The 18,183-nt window shown below is 43.5% G+C and overlaps 1 protein-coding gene across 2 annotated transcripts in view; it reads left to right on the plus strand.

Moving 5' to 3' along the window:
- LOC140069207 (NACHT, LRR and PYD domains-containing protein 12-like) overlaps positions 1-17,722 on the plus strand; it is a 61,404-nt gene extending 43,682 nt beyond the window's left edge. For both annotated transcript variants that reach the window (XM_072114642.1, XM_072114641.1), the window contains 5 exons: positions 5,972-6,139; positions 6,680-6,847; positions 8,395-8,562; positions 9,070-9,237; positions 17,211-17,722. In XM_072114642.1, the coding sequence (XP_071970743.1) occupies positions 5,972-6,139; positions 6,680-6,847; positions 8,395-8,562; positions 9,070-9,237; positions 17,211-17,298 (760 nt within the window). In that variant the 3' untranslated portion in view covers positions 17,299-17,722. The remainder of the gene's footprint in view (positions 1-5,971; positions 6,140-6,679; positions 6,848-8,394; positions 8,563-9,069; positions 9,238-17,210) is intronic.
- The last annotated feature ends 461 nt before the right edge of the window (positions 17,723-18,183 follow it).

An 18,183-nucleotide genomic window follows, 5' to 3' on the forward strand; every position in this document is an offset into this window, starting at 1 on the left:
CTGTCAGCTGATCTTTGTATCTAATCCTGTCCTGTGTGATACTGTCTGCTGAGCTGTGTATCTAATCCTATCCTGTGCGATACTGCTGAGACAAATATCTCCTTACTCGGATGTGATGTGTGTCCAAATCATTGTATAGTACGAGCTGCTCGGTGAATCTCTCAGACCTTCACATGTTTGAGAGAATTCCACTTTATTTAGTCAAGAGGGAGTTTTTATAGGTTCTTGGGACAAAGGAACCTACTGAGCATGTCCGCATTCCAATTGCGTTTTTTCCGAATCCGTCAGGTTTTCGCTCGGCCACTCCCACCGATTTCTGTCGCATGCATACCAGCGCCGATGCGCCAAAATCCGATCGCGTGCGCCAAAATCCCGGGGCAATACAGGGAAAGTCGTCGGAAATATTCGGGTAACATGTCATGAAAACGCGAATCGGGCCCTTAGTAAATGACCCCCATTATGATCACAATCTTTCCCCAGTGATGCTGCAAGTGGTAAGAGTAACAATGTCCATAGCAGCATCGAGATACACAGATTCATGTTCCGTAGTCTCTGGGTCCTGCGCTCTTCTTCTTCAGCTGTCGCAGTCTCCTTGTAGTTTCTACACGTGGATGTGTCAGAGGTATTTGGGATGACCCTTCAAAAGACTTCTCAGGTTTCACATCAGGACCATCTCATCACCCAGGTGCAGGTCCTCTGCTCTAGCTACTTTATCAGGTTCTGAAACTAAAACAGATACAGGCAGTCCCCGGGTTACATACAAGATAGGGTCTGTAGGTTTTTCTTAAGTTGAGTTTGTATGTAAGTCGGAACTGTATATTTTATCATTGTAATCCTAGCCAGAACTTTTTTGGTCTCTGTGACAATTGGATTTTAAAAATGTTGGGTTGTCATAAGAATCAGGAGTAACACTAAAGCTTCATTGCAGACACATTTGATAACTGTTTCAGCTGCTTATTGTAGCCTAGGAGTAAAGTACAATAAATTACCAATATCCAGAGGTCCGTTTGTAACTATGGGTCGTATGTAAGTTGAGTGTTCTTAAGTAGGGGACCGCCTGTTATGCATCTGAGAAAAATGTTTCTGCAGGTTTTGGACACCCCACCAATTCTCTATGACACCTCTAAACAACCTTAGGGAAGTATATGTTCATCCATGGGGCAATTATATAAAACAACCTCAGTAGGTGAAAAGCCTATTTAATCCCTAGAACTGTCATCAACTATATTATTACCCCAATAGAGATTTGTACTTTAGTCTCTAGAATAAGTGGACTAACGTATTCCTCGATCCCTGGCTGTGGTCTTTGCTTTAGTTACAGGATAGGGTTCAGATTACCCAGAAAAGAGGTCCACACACATAAGCACATGTTCATAGCTACTTACCTTTTGTAGCTGTACTTAGCCAATCTGCAACCTCTGGAAGGGGTAAAGCGGCTTCGGGGTGTATATATGAGGGTCTTCACTACTCTCCCTACATTGTACTAAGCACATATAAACATACTTGTGTAAATGGACAGTAGCAAAAGTGAATCTACGTGATACTCAACACTTATCCACCACGGAGCATATAGAGTCTTAGGCTATATTCACACTAACGTATGGAGGACGTATATACGGCTGACGTATATACGGCCGATATACGTCCTCCATAGACTGCAATGGGCGCATGGCGCCCTACGGGAGCGGTACGGTGCTGCACACGTGCGGCACCGTACCGCTCCGTACCCGGGAAAAAGATAGGACCTGTCCTATCTTTACCCGTAGTACGGCGCCGTTCGCCATTACTTCCTATGGAGAGGGGCGGGGGTGAGCTGCGCTCACCTCCTCTCCCTGTGCACTGCCGTTGCCCGCTACGGTACGGTGCGGGCGGGCAACGACAGTGTGAATATAGCCTTAGACTGGTGTCTCACCCTGTGGGTGCACTGAACCATCGTAGGGTAAAAGGCCCTTGGCAGACATTGCTTGTCACCTCTTTGCCATAGTCCACCCTCCATCCATTGGGTCCCAGTGTTACTCCAGTCTTGCTTCCTCACCTGTGAGTATAGATAAACCTACTGGGCCAGCGAGGGTCACGGACTGTACTGATCCAGGCTCCTTTCCCCTAGGCTTTCTGGTAACCAGTGGTCACTTCATTTATTAGAGCTTTAAAGATTTTACCTTCTAGTATGGACCTTTATGTATCACTAAGGCCTCTATCAGCTATTTTAAAGTCTCATAGTTGTTAATGTACTTACTATATCAGGTCGGGAATCTTAAGAAATCCAAAAAAAGTCACATTCTTACCCTCTGCCACTTTACACCCCTCCTTCACCTCCGCCTCCTGTACAGACAGGTAGGTCAGGAGTGGTTCTGCTGCTGTTACCTCATGTTGTGTGACCGCTGCACATCTGATGTAGAATTAACCTCATTCCTGGTTTCTAAAGCCATCTACAAAAAAACTTAAAATGCAGATTAGTGATATATTCAGGTTAGACATATTAAAATATAACTGGTTCATTTATCATTAAATACAACCCGTCTACCTCATGTCTCCCCCCTATGAATCTAGTGAAAGTAGTGGAGCTGGATTCAATGTAATACATCATGAAGAAGGCACATTGTAACCGAGGTTTCTAGTCATGAAGAGGTGAAATAGTAACAGGATAGTCCAAAACTACTACAGAAGCTTTATATACACAGGCAGCAGTAGGATACAAAACCAAGAAGGGTCCAGGTTGTCATGTGACACACGATCAGCAGCTTCCGGCCTGTTTCCTCTCCTCTGAGGTGCTTGGCTTAAACTTAAATGAGAACAACAGAAAATGAGCAATATACTGCAGAAGAACACAGTTTTGGGACCAATGCTGTATGATAGGAGACATACAGCATACAAATTCCTTAGACCTTATTATAAAACTATACAGTCATAATAGGGGCACATACTGGGGGCACATGCTGAGGGACAGTGTTACTGAGCAAAAGCATCACTAGAGCCAGTGACGTAGGAGGCTTCTAGGAGTGTTATACCTTTTGCCTAAAAAGCTCCTAATAATAATCTCAGTCATAGCTGCGGAATAGGACTAATAGTGTAGGGTCATGGGAAGGTTTTACTCCTGGTTAAACCATTAGAATTACAGAAGTTGCAGCGAATCAAACCCAAAATCTGCTTAGGGCCGTCAGGGTTATCAGTCCTCAGTAATGAACACACATTCTCATTGTTCCTTTTGTCTTTTAACATTCCAACACTTGTCCCCCTCCTCCTCCTCCTGTGTCCCCCTCCTTCTCCCTGTGGTGTCTGTAGTACTATGTGTCTCAGCATGCCAGGATAACAAAGAAGGAATCTAACACACCATTGTAACATCTAAGTTCACTGTATCATCCTACACAGATTGCTAAAACTTTTGACCACACCCTTCAAACTTTAGGTGTATTTATAAAGTTTTACACTACATTTCTGATGTTATTAAACATTCATCACAAGGTGTCTCACGTCCAAACCTGCAATGAACAATCTCCACAATTGTGTGCTGGACTTTCCTCACATCTGGTAACTGTAATAAAGTAATAAACTCATAGAAAATCTACAGTATCTGGCAAGGGTCAGCTCAGGGAATCCAATTGGGACTGCACAACCGTCCAGGAGCTCTCCCCACAGAAGTCCAAGGTCCGTAACAAATATGTTACTACCCAGTTTTTGGACTTTGAAGTTCTGAGAGGTGACTCTTAGATAAGCAGCACAGTCTCCTACATTTATTCCCTGGGTACTATATCATAGTTGTCCTCTAAAGTTACAGCATTCGCCAAATACAGTTAAATACAGCTGAGCGGACTGTGGGTGCAAATCCAAAGATCTTTAGGCAATGCATCATTCTCCATACCACTGGTCTACTAAAGTATATCAAAGTGAGATGCCCCCTACAGGAGAAACATCTGAAGCTGTAAATGGAGTATTAACACTATTCTTTGTTCTGTTGGGAGCCCACACTTTTTCTTATCTAGTCATGACTGGATGTATTCCAGTGTGGGGGTTGGGTCTAGGTGCCACACTGTACATGTCTCCCACCAGTCTGGGTGTTTCTATACACTCTGCAATTCATCCACCATTTTAGGGTGGAGGTAGAACTTTTCCTGAATGTTGTCTCTCTCTTTTGTCTGTCCAACTTTTTTCGTTCGTCATCGTCATAACACTCATACAACACACGATTTCCTATGTTTCTTTATAACCTCCTCTGGTCACTTCCTCTGTAACTTTCTTCTATCCACTTGCAATTTCCGTCGTATCATTATCATGCAACCAGCCTTTTGCTCTTTAAAGAACCTTTCCATTTGCTAACTTCCAAACAACCATCTTTTGGCATTCTTTGTCCTTTTCAACATTCTCTGACATCCTTTTACAGTCTCTTTTCCCTCTCTCTCTCACGATCTGTACTGCTGGTTTCCCTCCAAATTGCCTCTCATCCTACCTAGCAATTTTCCCATAATTTTCTATATTATCTCTAGTGCCGACACACACACACAGTCTCTCTTCCTTAGGGCAGTTTTAACCACTTTTATTTGATTTTTTTCCTAAACTTTTGGCCGTCAAGTATGACTGAGCTAGTCCCTTTCCTTCAAGCAGATTGGGATCCTACCACAAAAAAAAATGTATAAAGTCTGACTGTCCAAACTCAGTCTCCTTTGTCTCAAGTGAATTACGATCCACCAACTACTTTTCAAGGCTGACTCTTTAGTTAGGGGCTATTCTAGGATGTTGCTTTCCTAAAACTAGTACAGTACAGTATCACAACAAAGCGCTATCAAACACACATGTTCAAACTCACACAATACCCATATACACTACCACACATCACATGGAGTTTTCAAAATAAAATAACAAGATTCTTTGGACTGGGCAATATAGGCATGCAACTCACCGGACATGGGACAATCCAAACAAGGAGAGACAGAGCAAATTGTAAAAATAAGCTTCCTACCTTTTTGTGCAGCTGCATGGTCTGTCTGTCCTGAAAGGATGATCCCCAAGTTGTCCGATAGGCGTCATGCAAACCCTGTCCCTGTTCGGACGCCAATTTGTTAGAGAAATATCTCCTTACTCGGATGTGATGTGTTTCCAAATCATTGTATAGTACGAGCTGCTCGGTGAATCTCTCAGACCTTCACATGTTTGAGAGAATTCCACTTTATTTAGTCAAGAGAGAGTTTTTATAGGTTCTTGGGACAAAGGAACCTACTGAGCATGTCCGCATTCCAATTGCCTTGAATAGGATGTATCAGTGTAAAATGATCTTTGTGCGCGGGGGATGGTACTATGCATAGAGGCAATGTAAAGATACATAGGGGCAGATTTATCAAGCAGTCTGAAAGTCAGAATATTTCCCGTTGCCCATGGCAACCAATCACAGCTCGGCTTTCATTTCACCAGTGCTCATGAATATTTTAAAGGGGAGCTGTGATTGGTTGCCATGGGCAATTGGAAATATTCTGACTTTCAGACACTTGATAAATCTGCCCCATAGTGTGAGAACACAACAGAAAATGGATTCTATTCCCTCACAAGCTGTGTATCTAATCCTATCCTGTGTGATACTGCCTGATGAGCTGTGTATCTAATTCTATTCTATGTGATACAGTCTTCTGAGCTGTGTATCTAATCCTCTCCTGTGTGATACTGCTGAGCCGTGTATCTAATCTTCTCCTGTGTGATACTGACTGCTGAGCTGTGTATCTAATCCTCTCCTGTGTGATACTGACTGATGAGCTGTGTATCTAATCCTATCCTGTGTGATACTGCCTGATGAGCTGTGTATCTAATTCTATTCTATGTGATACAGTCTTCTGAGCTGTGTATCTAATCCTCTCCTGTGTGATACTGCTGAGCCGTGTATCTAATCCTCTCCTGTGTGATACAGTGTGCTGAGCTGTGTATCTAATCCTCTCCTGTGGGATACAGTCTGCGGATACGTCCCTCACATCTCCTCTTATTCTTACAGTTTGTCCCATAATAATCTCCCGGACACGTCCTTCGTCCCGTTGGCTTCTGTAATAAGGAATAATCCGGACCTGAAGAGACTGGACCTGTCTGGTAACCGCCTGCCTGGTCCTGACCTCAGTGTCCTGCTGGAAGCTCTGTCCGGTCTCTGCAGGTTGGAGGAATTAGAGTAAGTATAAGATATAATGAAGATTCTCTGGGTAATAGACACGTTGTATCTAATCCTCTCCTGTGTGATACTGCCGAGCTGTGTATCTAATCCTCTCCTGTGTGATACTGCTGAGCTGTGTATCTAATCCTCTCCTGTGTGATACAGCTGAGCCGTGTATCTAATCCTCTCCTGTGTGATGCTGCTGAGCTGTGTATCTAATCCTATCCTGTGTGATACTGTCTGCTGAGCTGTGTATCTAATCCTATTCTGTGTGATACAGTCTGCTGAGCTGTGTTTCTAATCCTATCCTGTGTGATATAACCTGCTGAGCTATGTATCTAATCCTCTCCTGTGTGATACAGTCTGCTGAGCTGTGTATCTAATCCTATCCTGTGTGATACTGCTGAGCTGTGTATCTAAAACTATCCTGTGTGATACTGCCGAGCTGTATATCTAATCCTCTTCTGTGTGATACTGCCTGCTGAGCTGTGTATCTAATCCTCTCCTGTGTGATACAGTCTGCGGATACTTCACTCACATCTCCTCTTATTCTTACAGTTTGTTTGGTAATAATCTCCCGGACACGTCCTGCGACTTGTTGGCTTCTGTAATAAGGAATAATCCGGACCTGAAGATACTTGTCCTGTCCTATAACCGCCTGGCTGGTCCTGACCTTAGTGTCCTGCTGGAAGCTCTGTCCGGTCTCCGCAGGTTGGAGGGATTACAGTAAGTATAAGATATAATGAAGATTCTCTGGGTAATAGACACTTTGTATCCCTCTCCTGTGTGATACTGCTGAGCTGTGTATCTAATCCTATCCTGTGATACTGCTGAGCTGTGTATCTAATCCTCTCCTGTGTGATACTGCTGAGCTGTGTATCTAATCCTCTCCTGTGTGATACTGCTGAGCTGTGTATCTAATCCTCTCCTGTGTGATACTGCTGAGCTGTGTATCTAATCCTCTCCTGTGTGATACTGCTGAGCTGTGTATCTAATCCTCTCCTGTGTGATACTGCTGAGCTGTGTATCTAATCCTCTCCTGTGTGATACTGCTGAGCTGTGTATCTAATCCTCTCCTGTGTGATACTGCTGAGCTGTGTATCTAATCCTCTCCTGTGTGATACTGCTGAGCTGTGTATCTAATCCTCTCCTGTGTGATACTGCTGAGCTGTGTATCTAATCCTCTCCTGTGTGATACTGTGTGCTATGCTGTGTATCTAATCCTCTCCTGTGTGATACTGCTGAGCTGTGTATCTAATCCTCTCCTGTGTGATACTGCTGAGCTGTGTATCTAATCCTCTCCTGTGTGATACTGTGTGCTATGCTGTGTATCTAATCCTCTCCTGTGTGATACTGCTGAGCTGTATATCTAATCCTCTCCGGTGTCTGCTATTTCCGGAAGATTCTCCCTAATAATCTATAGATATACAATGTATACAGGAACCAAGTACATAAATTCTATAATAACCCTCTGCCATAAATATAGAGGAGAGGAAGATACAGAATCATCTCATTATTAGGAGCTGATTATAGCGCCCCCCAGAGGTCACATCCAATATTCTAGGACTGGAGAGGAGACACTGAGCTGTGGATGACGAGCCCCGGCCTTGTCCTTCTCTTATCTCTGTGATCCGGTAATACAGGAGCCGCACATGATGGGGACACCCTGCACCCACATATCATCTCCAGCACCCAAAGTCTTACTGGACAGGAAGGTGCAGAGTTATTCCCCATCACCTCTAGGGGGCGCCGTATATACACCCCCCTGACAACACAGTGTGATAATATAGGACCATAATGTCCTATAGCTCTACAACCACAAGCAGCGGTTAGGATTAGATAGACGGCTCTGCAGACAGTATCACACAGGAGAGGTTTAGATACATAGCTCAGCAGTATCACACAGAATTGGAGCTGTGTATCTAATCCTATCCTGTGTGATACTGCCTGCTGAGCTGTGTATCTAATCCTCTCCTGTGTGATACTGCCTGCTGAGCTGTGTATCTAATCCTATCCTGTGTGATACTGTCTGCTGAGCTGTGTATCTAATCCTCTCCTGTGTGATACTGCCTACTGAGCTGTGTATCTAATCCTCTCCTGTGTGATACTGCCTGCTGAGCTGTGTATCTAATCCTCTCCTGTGTGATACAGTCTGCTAAGCTGTGTATCTAATCCTCTCCTGTGTGATACTGCCTGCGGAGCTGTGTATCTAATCCTATGCTGTGTGATACAGTCTGCGGATACGTCCCTCACATCTCCTCTTATTCTTACAGTTTGGGTTATAATGATCTCTCAGACACGTCCTGCGTCCCGTTGGCTTCTGTAATAAGGAATAATCCGGACCTGAAGAGACTGGACCTGTCTGATAACTGCCTGCCTGGTCCTGACCTCAGTGTCCTGCTGGAAGCTCTGTCCGGTCTCCGCAGGTTGGAGAGATTACAGTAAGTATAAGATATAATGAAGATTCTCTGGGTAATAGACACTTTGTATCCCTCTCCTGTGTGATACTGCTGAGCTGTGTATCTAATCCTCTCCTGTGTGATACTGCTGAGCTGTGTATCTAATCCTATCCTGTGTGATGCTGACTGCTCAGCTGTGTATCTAATCCTCTCCTGTGTGATACTGTCTGCTTAGCTGTGTATCTAATCCTATCCTATGTGATACTGTCTGCTGAGCTGTGTATCTAATCCTATGCTGTGTGATACTGTCTGCTGAGCTGTGTATCTAAAACTATCCTGTGTGATACTGTCTACTAAGCTGTATATCTAATCCTCTCCTGTGTGATACTGCTGAGCTGCGTATCTAATCCTCTCCTGTGTGATACAGTCTGCTAAGCTGTGTATCTAATCCTCTCCTGTGTGATACTGTCTACTAAGCTGTATATCTAATCCTCTCCTGTGTGATACAGTCTGCGGATACGTCCCTCACATCTCCTCTTATTCTTACAGTTTGGGTTATAATAATCTCCCGGACACGTCCTGCGACTCGTTGGCTTCTGTAATAAGGAATAATCCGGACCTGAAGAGACTGGACCTGTCTGGTAACCGCCTGCCTGGTCCTGACCTCAGTGTCCTGCTGGAAGCTCTGTCCGGTCTCTGCAGGTTGGAGGGATTATAGTAAGTATAAGATATAATGAAGATTCTCTGGGTAATAGACACGTTGTATCTAATCCTCTCCTGTGTGATACTGCTGAGCTGTGTATCTAATCCTCTCCTGTGTGATACTGCTGAGCTGTGTATCTAATCCTCTCCTGTGTGATACTGCTGAGCTGTGTATCTAATCCTCTCCTGTGTGATACTGCTGAGCTGTGTATCTAATCCTCTCCTGTGTGATACTGCTGAGCTGTGTATCTAATCCTCTCCTGTGTGATACTGCTTAGCTTTGTTTCTAATCCTCTCCTGCGTGATACTGCTCAGCTGTGTATCTGATCTCCTTTGTGATACTGTCTGCGGAGCTGTGTATCTAATCCTCTCCTGTGTGATACAGCTGAGCCGTGTATCTAATCCTCTCCTGTGTGATACTGCTGAGCCGTGTATCTAATCCTCTCCTTTTTGATAGTCTGCGGAGCTGTGTATCTAATCCTCTCCTGTGTCTGTTATTTCCAGAAGATTCTCCCTAATAATCTATAGATATACAATGTATACAGGAACCAAGTCCAGAAATCTTGTAATAACCGTCCGCCATAAATATAGAGGAGAGGAAGATACAGAATCCTCTCATTATTAGGAGCTGACTATAGCGCCCCCCAGAGGTCACATACAATATTCCAGGACTGGAGAGGAGACACTGAGCTGTGGATGACGAGCCCCGGCCTTGTCCTCCTCTTATCTCTGTGATCCAGTAATACATGATGGGGGCACCCTGCACCCACATATCATCTCCAGCACCCAAAGTCTTACAGGAGAGGAAGGTGCAGAGTTATTCCCCATCACCTCTAGGGGGCGCCGTATATACACCCCCCTGACAGCACTGTGTGATAATATAGGACCATAATGTCATACATATAAAGCTCCACAAGTAACACAGAAGTGATAGGACAAGTGATAATAACCTGGAATCACCGGAGCACAAGGAAAAAACCTGTGAGATGTCAGAAGTTTATGTGCAATTAATTGTTATTAAGTAGAAACACAAAGAAATTAACAACATAAAACATTAAATTGATACTGAGACATATCAGCAATAACACCACACAGAATAATGGGCACAGCCACAGGTAGAGATAAAAAGGTAAGGAAACCCGGATCATCCCAACATATATAACGGAAAACAGCTCACCTTCCCTTGTAGCCATATATTAGATGCCGGTGCTCGGATAAGCCGAATCAGTACAATGCAGGATAGAAGAAGGTAAATCCAGCACCAGCAGACAAGAAAAATAAAGGTGTAGTAAAACCTTAATTTATTTCATCTTCTTTAAAATGTAAAAAAAAAGGTACCATAATGGATGAATCTGACGCGTTTCGAACTTCCAGAGAGGTTTTAATCATCGGGGCTCATTTACTAAGGACCGCGATTCTGTTGGGTTTCCCAACTATTTCTGATTTGCCCTGAATCGCACAGGGGACTGTGTCGCACGTGATTGAAATTTGCCACATCGGCGCCGGCTTGCATGCGACACAAATCGGGGCCGTGGCCGTCAGACAACCCGACTAATTCGGACAAACTGCGCAATTTAAAATTCTAATTTTGTCGCAAGACCCGCACCCACATACGCCAGGAAGAAGAAGGTGAACTCCAGCGGACCTGAGCGGGGAAGCGGCACATTCTAGAAATCGTGCGCACGCTGTAAGTGAATCACGGCAGCTCCGAATCCTCGGCCAATGGGGCCGGTAAGTAAATGTGCCCCATAGTGTGGACACAATAAGGTACGAGTTCATTATATGAGGTTTTTAAGCGGAAGTAGGCGGCAACCAAGTCGTAGATTACGTAACTCCAGTCGGGGAAGAAACAATTTGACGGGTACGGCTAGCAAAATACTAAACAACATTATAGGAATAAGTAATATATGTTATACATTAAATAATTTCTTTGATTTGGACCATGAGGTGTTCTAGTTTTCATGGTCAAAATCCAAAAAGCCTCTTTGTTTTGTAAGGCTTTTACCCAGTCTCCGCCTCTTTTAGGGCGGGCTACTCGTTCAATAGGTATGACAGATAATTGTGAAGTGTCTCCATTGTGTATTTCCTTATAATGTTTGGATACTGCTGAGATGTTTCGTGTGTAGTTGTCAGTGCTAGGACGAGCTCCTGATATATGTTCTGCAATTCTTGTTTTGAGGCGACGCTTCGTGCTGCCCACATAGTGTAAAGAGCAGGTAGTGCAGGTAATTGAATATACTACATATACAGTAATATTACAGTTTATAAATGTGTGTATGTTGTAGTTTTTAACAAACAAATTGCGCTTTCTGTATATATTTGCATGTAGAACATTGCGGTAATGCACATTTGAGTATAAACCATGATTCCTGCTTGAGGTTATAATCTCTGAAATCTCTGTCGAATTTTGTCTTGCAATAGTGATTGTATTTTCTGCTTACCAACAATTATTTTACCTTTTGATGATGATTTTTTTTCTCCAAAAACAAGGTTGTCCAATAGGCTCTAGGTTTTCACCGTCTATAGCCAATTAGTCCATGACATGGTATGAAGAAGAATTAGGTTTTTTCTGTACATAATCGCTTCTTACACAGTATTGAATGGTACGGGCGTTTTATTGATGACTGTCTCATGGTAAGGGCAGGAAATGATGAAGACATTGCTTTTTTTTATCTATTATCTATACTGCAATGATTACAATGTTCAATTCACTTAATTGACTTTTGCATCTCCCCCCCCCCACCACTATTTCCTTTTGCATTTACATTTAATTGGTCTTCATGACTCATAAAGTATTACGTGATTTATATTGTAAACCTACTGCAGGTAACACCCTCTTACATGCTACTAGTTGCCATCCCCTCATGTTGTCAAGAATTTACCCAAGGGAGGATTTATGGCAGCCAAACGTATATATATGTAAACAAGACGTACATTATCATCAAACTTCTGCACAAATTGTCAAACGTTTACACGACAGGGGATACAACAAATCCCTTATCAAACGTACTAAAGAAAATTTACAATCTAAATCTAGATCACAACTTTTCTATACTGACATGTCCAAAGAAGCCACCAGGCAAGTAACTCTCTCTACTGATTATACGTTTCTATCTATCCAGTCACACAAATTATTAAAAAAACATATTCCGATCTCCTACCAAGATCCTATCTTATATGACATTAAAATCAGGCTGCCGTTTTTCGGCTAGAAATTCTTCTACATTAGGTGCTATTTTCCCCAAACTTATTTACATCTTCTCTCAAACAAGAATCATGGCTTACACTCAAATGTGCATTACCACAATGTTCTACATGCAAATATATACAGAAATCACAATTTGTTTTATCCTTGCAATAATAAAAACTACAACATACACACATTTACAAACTGTAATATTACTTATGTAGTATATTCAATTACCTGCACTACCTGCTCTTTACAGTATGTGGGCAGCACGAAGCGTCGCTTCAAAGCAAGAATTGCAGAACATATATCAGGAGCTCGTCCTAGCACTGACAACTACACACAAAACATCTCAGCAGTATCCAAACATTATAAGGAAATACACAATGGAGACACTTCACAATTATCTGTCATACCTATTGAACGAGTAGCCCGCCCTAAAAGAGGCGGAGACTGGGTATAAGCCTTACAAAACAAAGATGTTTTTAGGATTTTGACCATGAAAATTGAACACCTCATGGTCTAAATCAAAGAAATGATTTATTGTGTGTGTATATATATTAACTTTACTTATTTTTAGTTTAGTATTTTGCTAGCCGTACCCGTCAAATTGTTTCTTCCCCGACTGAAGTTACATAACCTACGACTTGGTTGCCGCCCACTTCCGCTTAAACCTCATATAATGAACTTGCACCTTATTGTCTCCAGACTATGAGTAAAAACTCTCTGGAAGCTTTGAATGTAGTTTTTCTACATCTTTATTTTTCCATGTCTGTCTGGTTGCTGGATTTACCTTCTTCTATCAAACATAATCGTAGTTGAATTAAGGAAGAATAGCGATGCTGAGCTTGGGAACGCTGGCGGTTGTGTGGTAGAGGCGACATTAATCTCAGATAGTAACTAGCACCAAGTCATTCTAATTATAGTGAGAGCAAGTCAGGGTGATCTGAGGCTCAATCAAGGGTTAACATAAACCTCCGGCTCGTATCACTCTCCAGTGAAATAACTGACCAAGTTCTGTGGTTACGCAGGCGGCTGATCAAAAAGACATAGATGGGAATAATGGGAAGGGGCAGAAAGAAAAAGGTGGGGGACAGTGTAACATCAGGCCAACAAATGGGAAAGAGTGAAGGGCAGGAAGAAAATCCAGACGAGGTGGGAGTCTCAGAAGACCTGAGTGTCCTGAAAGGAAAACCAGGGTTGTTGGATCTGCATAGACTCTGAGACGGTGGAACAGAATTGCACCACATACTAGCCTATCTGGCTGCCATCAGGTAGTACCTAAGAAAGTTGCGTTTCTGTGCTCTTATCGGACCCAGTAGGATAGGGAGTGGCATTTAGGGAGTGGCAGTAATGTGGGCACCTGTTACGGATGGGAAAGACCTGAACTCGCTATCCCAGATCCCAGACGTTGTGAAAGGTATTGAATCTTACTATTACTAAATCTGCACACACACCCGGGGAGGCGGACGGCTTGTGCTAGGATTATACAGAATGCAGGAGTAGAGCCGAAGGCTTCGCCCCCTTCTGCCTTTTCATCCGTGTCCCATGCTCAGTAAATGGACTTTGCATAAGATATTTAAGCGATTCCTATTTCATCTGACGCGTGCTAGGAGTCATGTCTGCTGTTTGTATAAAGGAGGTGAGGGTTTGCTGCAGGCCAGCAGTGCACACGGCATCCTTCAGCAGGTTGTTGTTAAGCCGCCAGCTCCTTTAGATTTGTATTGATGTATATGTCTATTGTATATAAGCTGTAAGAGATTTTAGTCCAAGGCAGCACCGTGTGATGCACATGTCCCTGCCTCCTATAGCGCGCGCATCAGCTCTCTAAGGTTTAAAGTGCCAGTGCGCCGATGATTGGCAGTGGCCGACCGCCTTCCCTGTTAAATTTCCAGCCTCTCCCCAGTGTCCCCTGCCGGATCTTTGTGCCTCATGTCTTTGTGTAAGCTCGTCTCCTATTTCCAGTGCGTTTATAGTGATTTTCAGTTGTGACCTTGATTCCGTTCCTGACTTTACTCCTTTGCTGCCAGCCCTGCCCTCCTGCCTTGTTCCTGACTCCGCTCCTGTGTCGCCTTTCCTGACCTTCAGCCTGTCCATGACTCCGCCTCAGCCTTACGATTCTGTACCCCGTCTTGGCCACCACTGCGAGCAAAGCCGTGCCTGTGGAGCGACCTGGTGGTATCCTGCTGTAGCAAGTCCAATCTGCTTTGCGGTGGAAAACCGGGTGCCACTTAGACTCCGCCCCCAGGTGTCGTCTTACCTCATCGTTTGTGGTTGTTCAGTGGGTTCACTACCCCTGATCCTGACAACACCTTTCATATTAAACAGGAGAATATGCTATAAGGATTGTGTATGGAAGCTTCACAGAACCATTTGCCACTGTCATATGTCATGAAAAAAACTAAGTAAAGATTGTTTTGATATGTAAAGTGTTTCCAAAGATATTGCTATTTGAAGAAGCGCATAGCAGAACTGCAAAGATTGCCCTGGCCATTCAGGCACAAATAATCATCGGTCATAAAGGGGTTAAGAATGATAAGAGGAGTAGCACTCCCTCTGCATGTGCTGTATACACACATCCTAAACCTATACAGGACACTCCTCACCCTCTGTATAATACCTGCACCTTATGTACTGCATACACACGCGCGCATCATACGCGCACTGCATACACACACACGCGCGCATCATACACGTACTGCATACACACACACGCGCGCGCATCATACACGTACTGCATACACACACACGCGCGCGCGCATCATACACGTACTGTATACACACACGCGCGCGCATCATACACGTACTGCATACACACACGCGCGCGCATCATACACGTACTGCATACACACACGCGCGCGCATCATACACGTACTGCATACACACACGCGCGCGCATCATACACGTACTGCATACACACACGCGCGCGCATCATACACGTACTGCATACACACACGCGCGCATCATACACGTACTGCATACACACACACGCGCGCATCATACACGTACTGCATACACACGCGCGCGCATCATACACGTACTGCATACACACGCGCGCGCATCATACACGTACTGCATACACACGCGCGCGCATCATACACGTACTGCATACACACACACGCGCGCGCGCATCATACACGTACTGCATACACACACACGCGCGCGCGCATCATACACGTACTGTATACACACACACGCGCGCGCATCATAAACGTACTGCATACACACATCATACACGTACTGTATACACACACACACGCGCATCATACACTTACTGTATACACACACACGCGCATCATACACTTACTGTATACACACACACGCGCATCATACACTTACTGTATACACACACACGCGCATCATACACTTACTGTATACACACACACGCGCATCATACACTTACTGTATACACACACACGCGCATCATACACTTACTGTATACACACACACGCGCATCATACACTTACTGTATACACACACACGCGCATCATACACTTACTGTATACACACACACGCGCATCATACACTTACTGTATACACACACATGCGCATCATACACTTACTGTATACACACACATGCGCATCATACACTTACTGTATACACACACACACGCGCATCATACACTTACTGTATACACACACACACGCGCATCATACACTTACTGTATACACACACACACGCGCATCATACACTTACTGTATACACACACACACGCGCATCATACACTTACTGTATACACACACACGCGCATCATACACTTACTGTATACACACACACGCGCATCATACACTTACTGTATACACACACACGCATCATACACTTACTGTATACACACACGCGCATCATACACGTACTGTATACACACACACACGCAAGCGCATCCTACAAGTACTGTATACACACACGCAAGCGCATCATACACGTACTGTATACACACACGCACGCGCATCATACACGTACTGTATACACACACGCACGCGCATCATACACGTACTGTATACACACACGCGCATCATACACGTACTGTATACACATACACACACGCACGCGCATCATACACGTACTGTATACACACACACGCACGCGCATCATACACGTACTGTATACACACACACACACACACACACACACGCATCATACACGTACTGTATACACACAGTATCGACCCACGGTAGATAAACAGTGAGTAAATGATCCATCAGTCCAGCACGGCACAGCGTAGGCTTAAAAAATATATGCGTTTATTCTTCATACAAAAAACCAACAAAATACAGCTTTAAGCGTCACAGACCGACGCGTTTCGACACATCGTGTCTTTCTCAAGGTCTAAAAGGAGATACATGTAAACGCTGTTTTAAACATACCTGAATGTATGGCTCCACCTCCACCCTTCCGTACCGTAAGTTTCACATAATTAATCACCTGGTGGGTGGTGGAGGTGTGCTAGTATAAGTAAACTTGAAGCGTAAACCACATGTAACTTATGTAACCACATGTAAAACTCATTGTTTACTTATACTAGCACACCTCCACCACCCACCAGGTGATGCCTCCAGGCCCCAAGAAAAGGCTAGGCCTGTATACGCACAATACACATGTATCATATATATATACACACACACACTATACATGTACTGTTTATATTTGGAACTTGGACCTGGATCGGTATCACTGTTCCCAGAGACGACTGTAGATTGTACAGATTCCTCCTTACACCCATCAATCCCCCGACTAATCTGAGGAGATGAGTAAATCCTCACAATACAAAGTCACTAACACTGGATCTGTTTTATCTTCTAGTCTGAGGGACAATGGATTCTCTGAGGAGGAGAACAAAGAAATAGAAAAGCTGCAAAAAAGAAAACCCAATATGAGAATATATTACTGAGGAAACCGAGAGCAGAAGTGTCTACGTGCTGATCCCAGGACATTATGGACAATTCTTCCGCCAGTGTTAGGAGGTTCCCTGGTGAATATCACTGATGGGATGTATACAGGACACCTATACAGAACCTCCTGTATCATATATATATTTTTTTTTAAATAATTTTTATTAGTTTTATCAAAAAACAACATAACATGTATTCCAGTGTTGTACAGAGTCATATAAATCAGATAACAAGATTTTGTAGATCTTATGATTACTTTATATCTTCTTGTCTACTCGTATCATACTTGACATATCTGATGATGACGACTATTTTAGGGATATCATATAGTATACATGTCCTTAACTTCATAGAACCTTATTTAGTCCTTTAACAAGAAGAAAAAAAAAAAAGAAAAAAGAAGGTATGAGGTGGGGGGGAAAAGGCAAGCCGTGAATACAGATACCAGTAACTAGTTTTATAGCAGATTCTCAGGTTATGTGCTGAAATGTTTACTTCCTGTCCAGAGGTTCCATTTGTCGTGAAATTTCTTGAAAGTTGTGGTCTGGTGCGCCAGAATCCTTTCATAGGCGCAAGTTGTATTCATTTGGCTGATGATCTCGATGATGTGGGGAGATTCAGTCTTCTTCCAGTGTCTTGTGATAATTAATTTTGTGGACATCAGGAGGTGTATTATCACCGTCTTCTGTTCTTTTGGGATGTCTTCTAGATTTATCAGTAGGAGGGCTTGTTCTGGGTTTAGCACAAAGTCCTTTTTTGTTATTTCTTTTATGATTGTAGTTGTTGCTTTCCATAGGGGAAGGATTTTGGGGCAGTTCCATAGAATATGTAATAAGCTTCCTCTCATCCCACATTCTCGCCAGCACATTGGTGAAACATTTGGG

This window comes from Engystomops pustulosus, chromosome 7, assembly GCF_040894005.1.
Source record: "Engystomops pustulosus chromosome 7, aEngPut4.maternal, whole genome shotgun sequence".
NCBI lineage: Eukaryota > Metazoa > Chordata > Amphibia > Anura > Leptodactylidae > Engystomops > Engystomops pustulosus.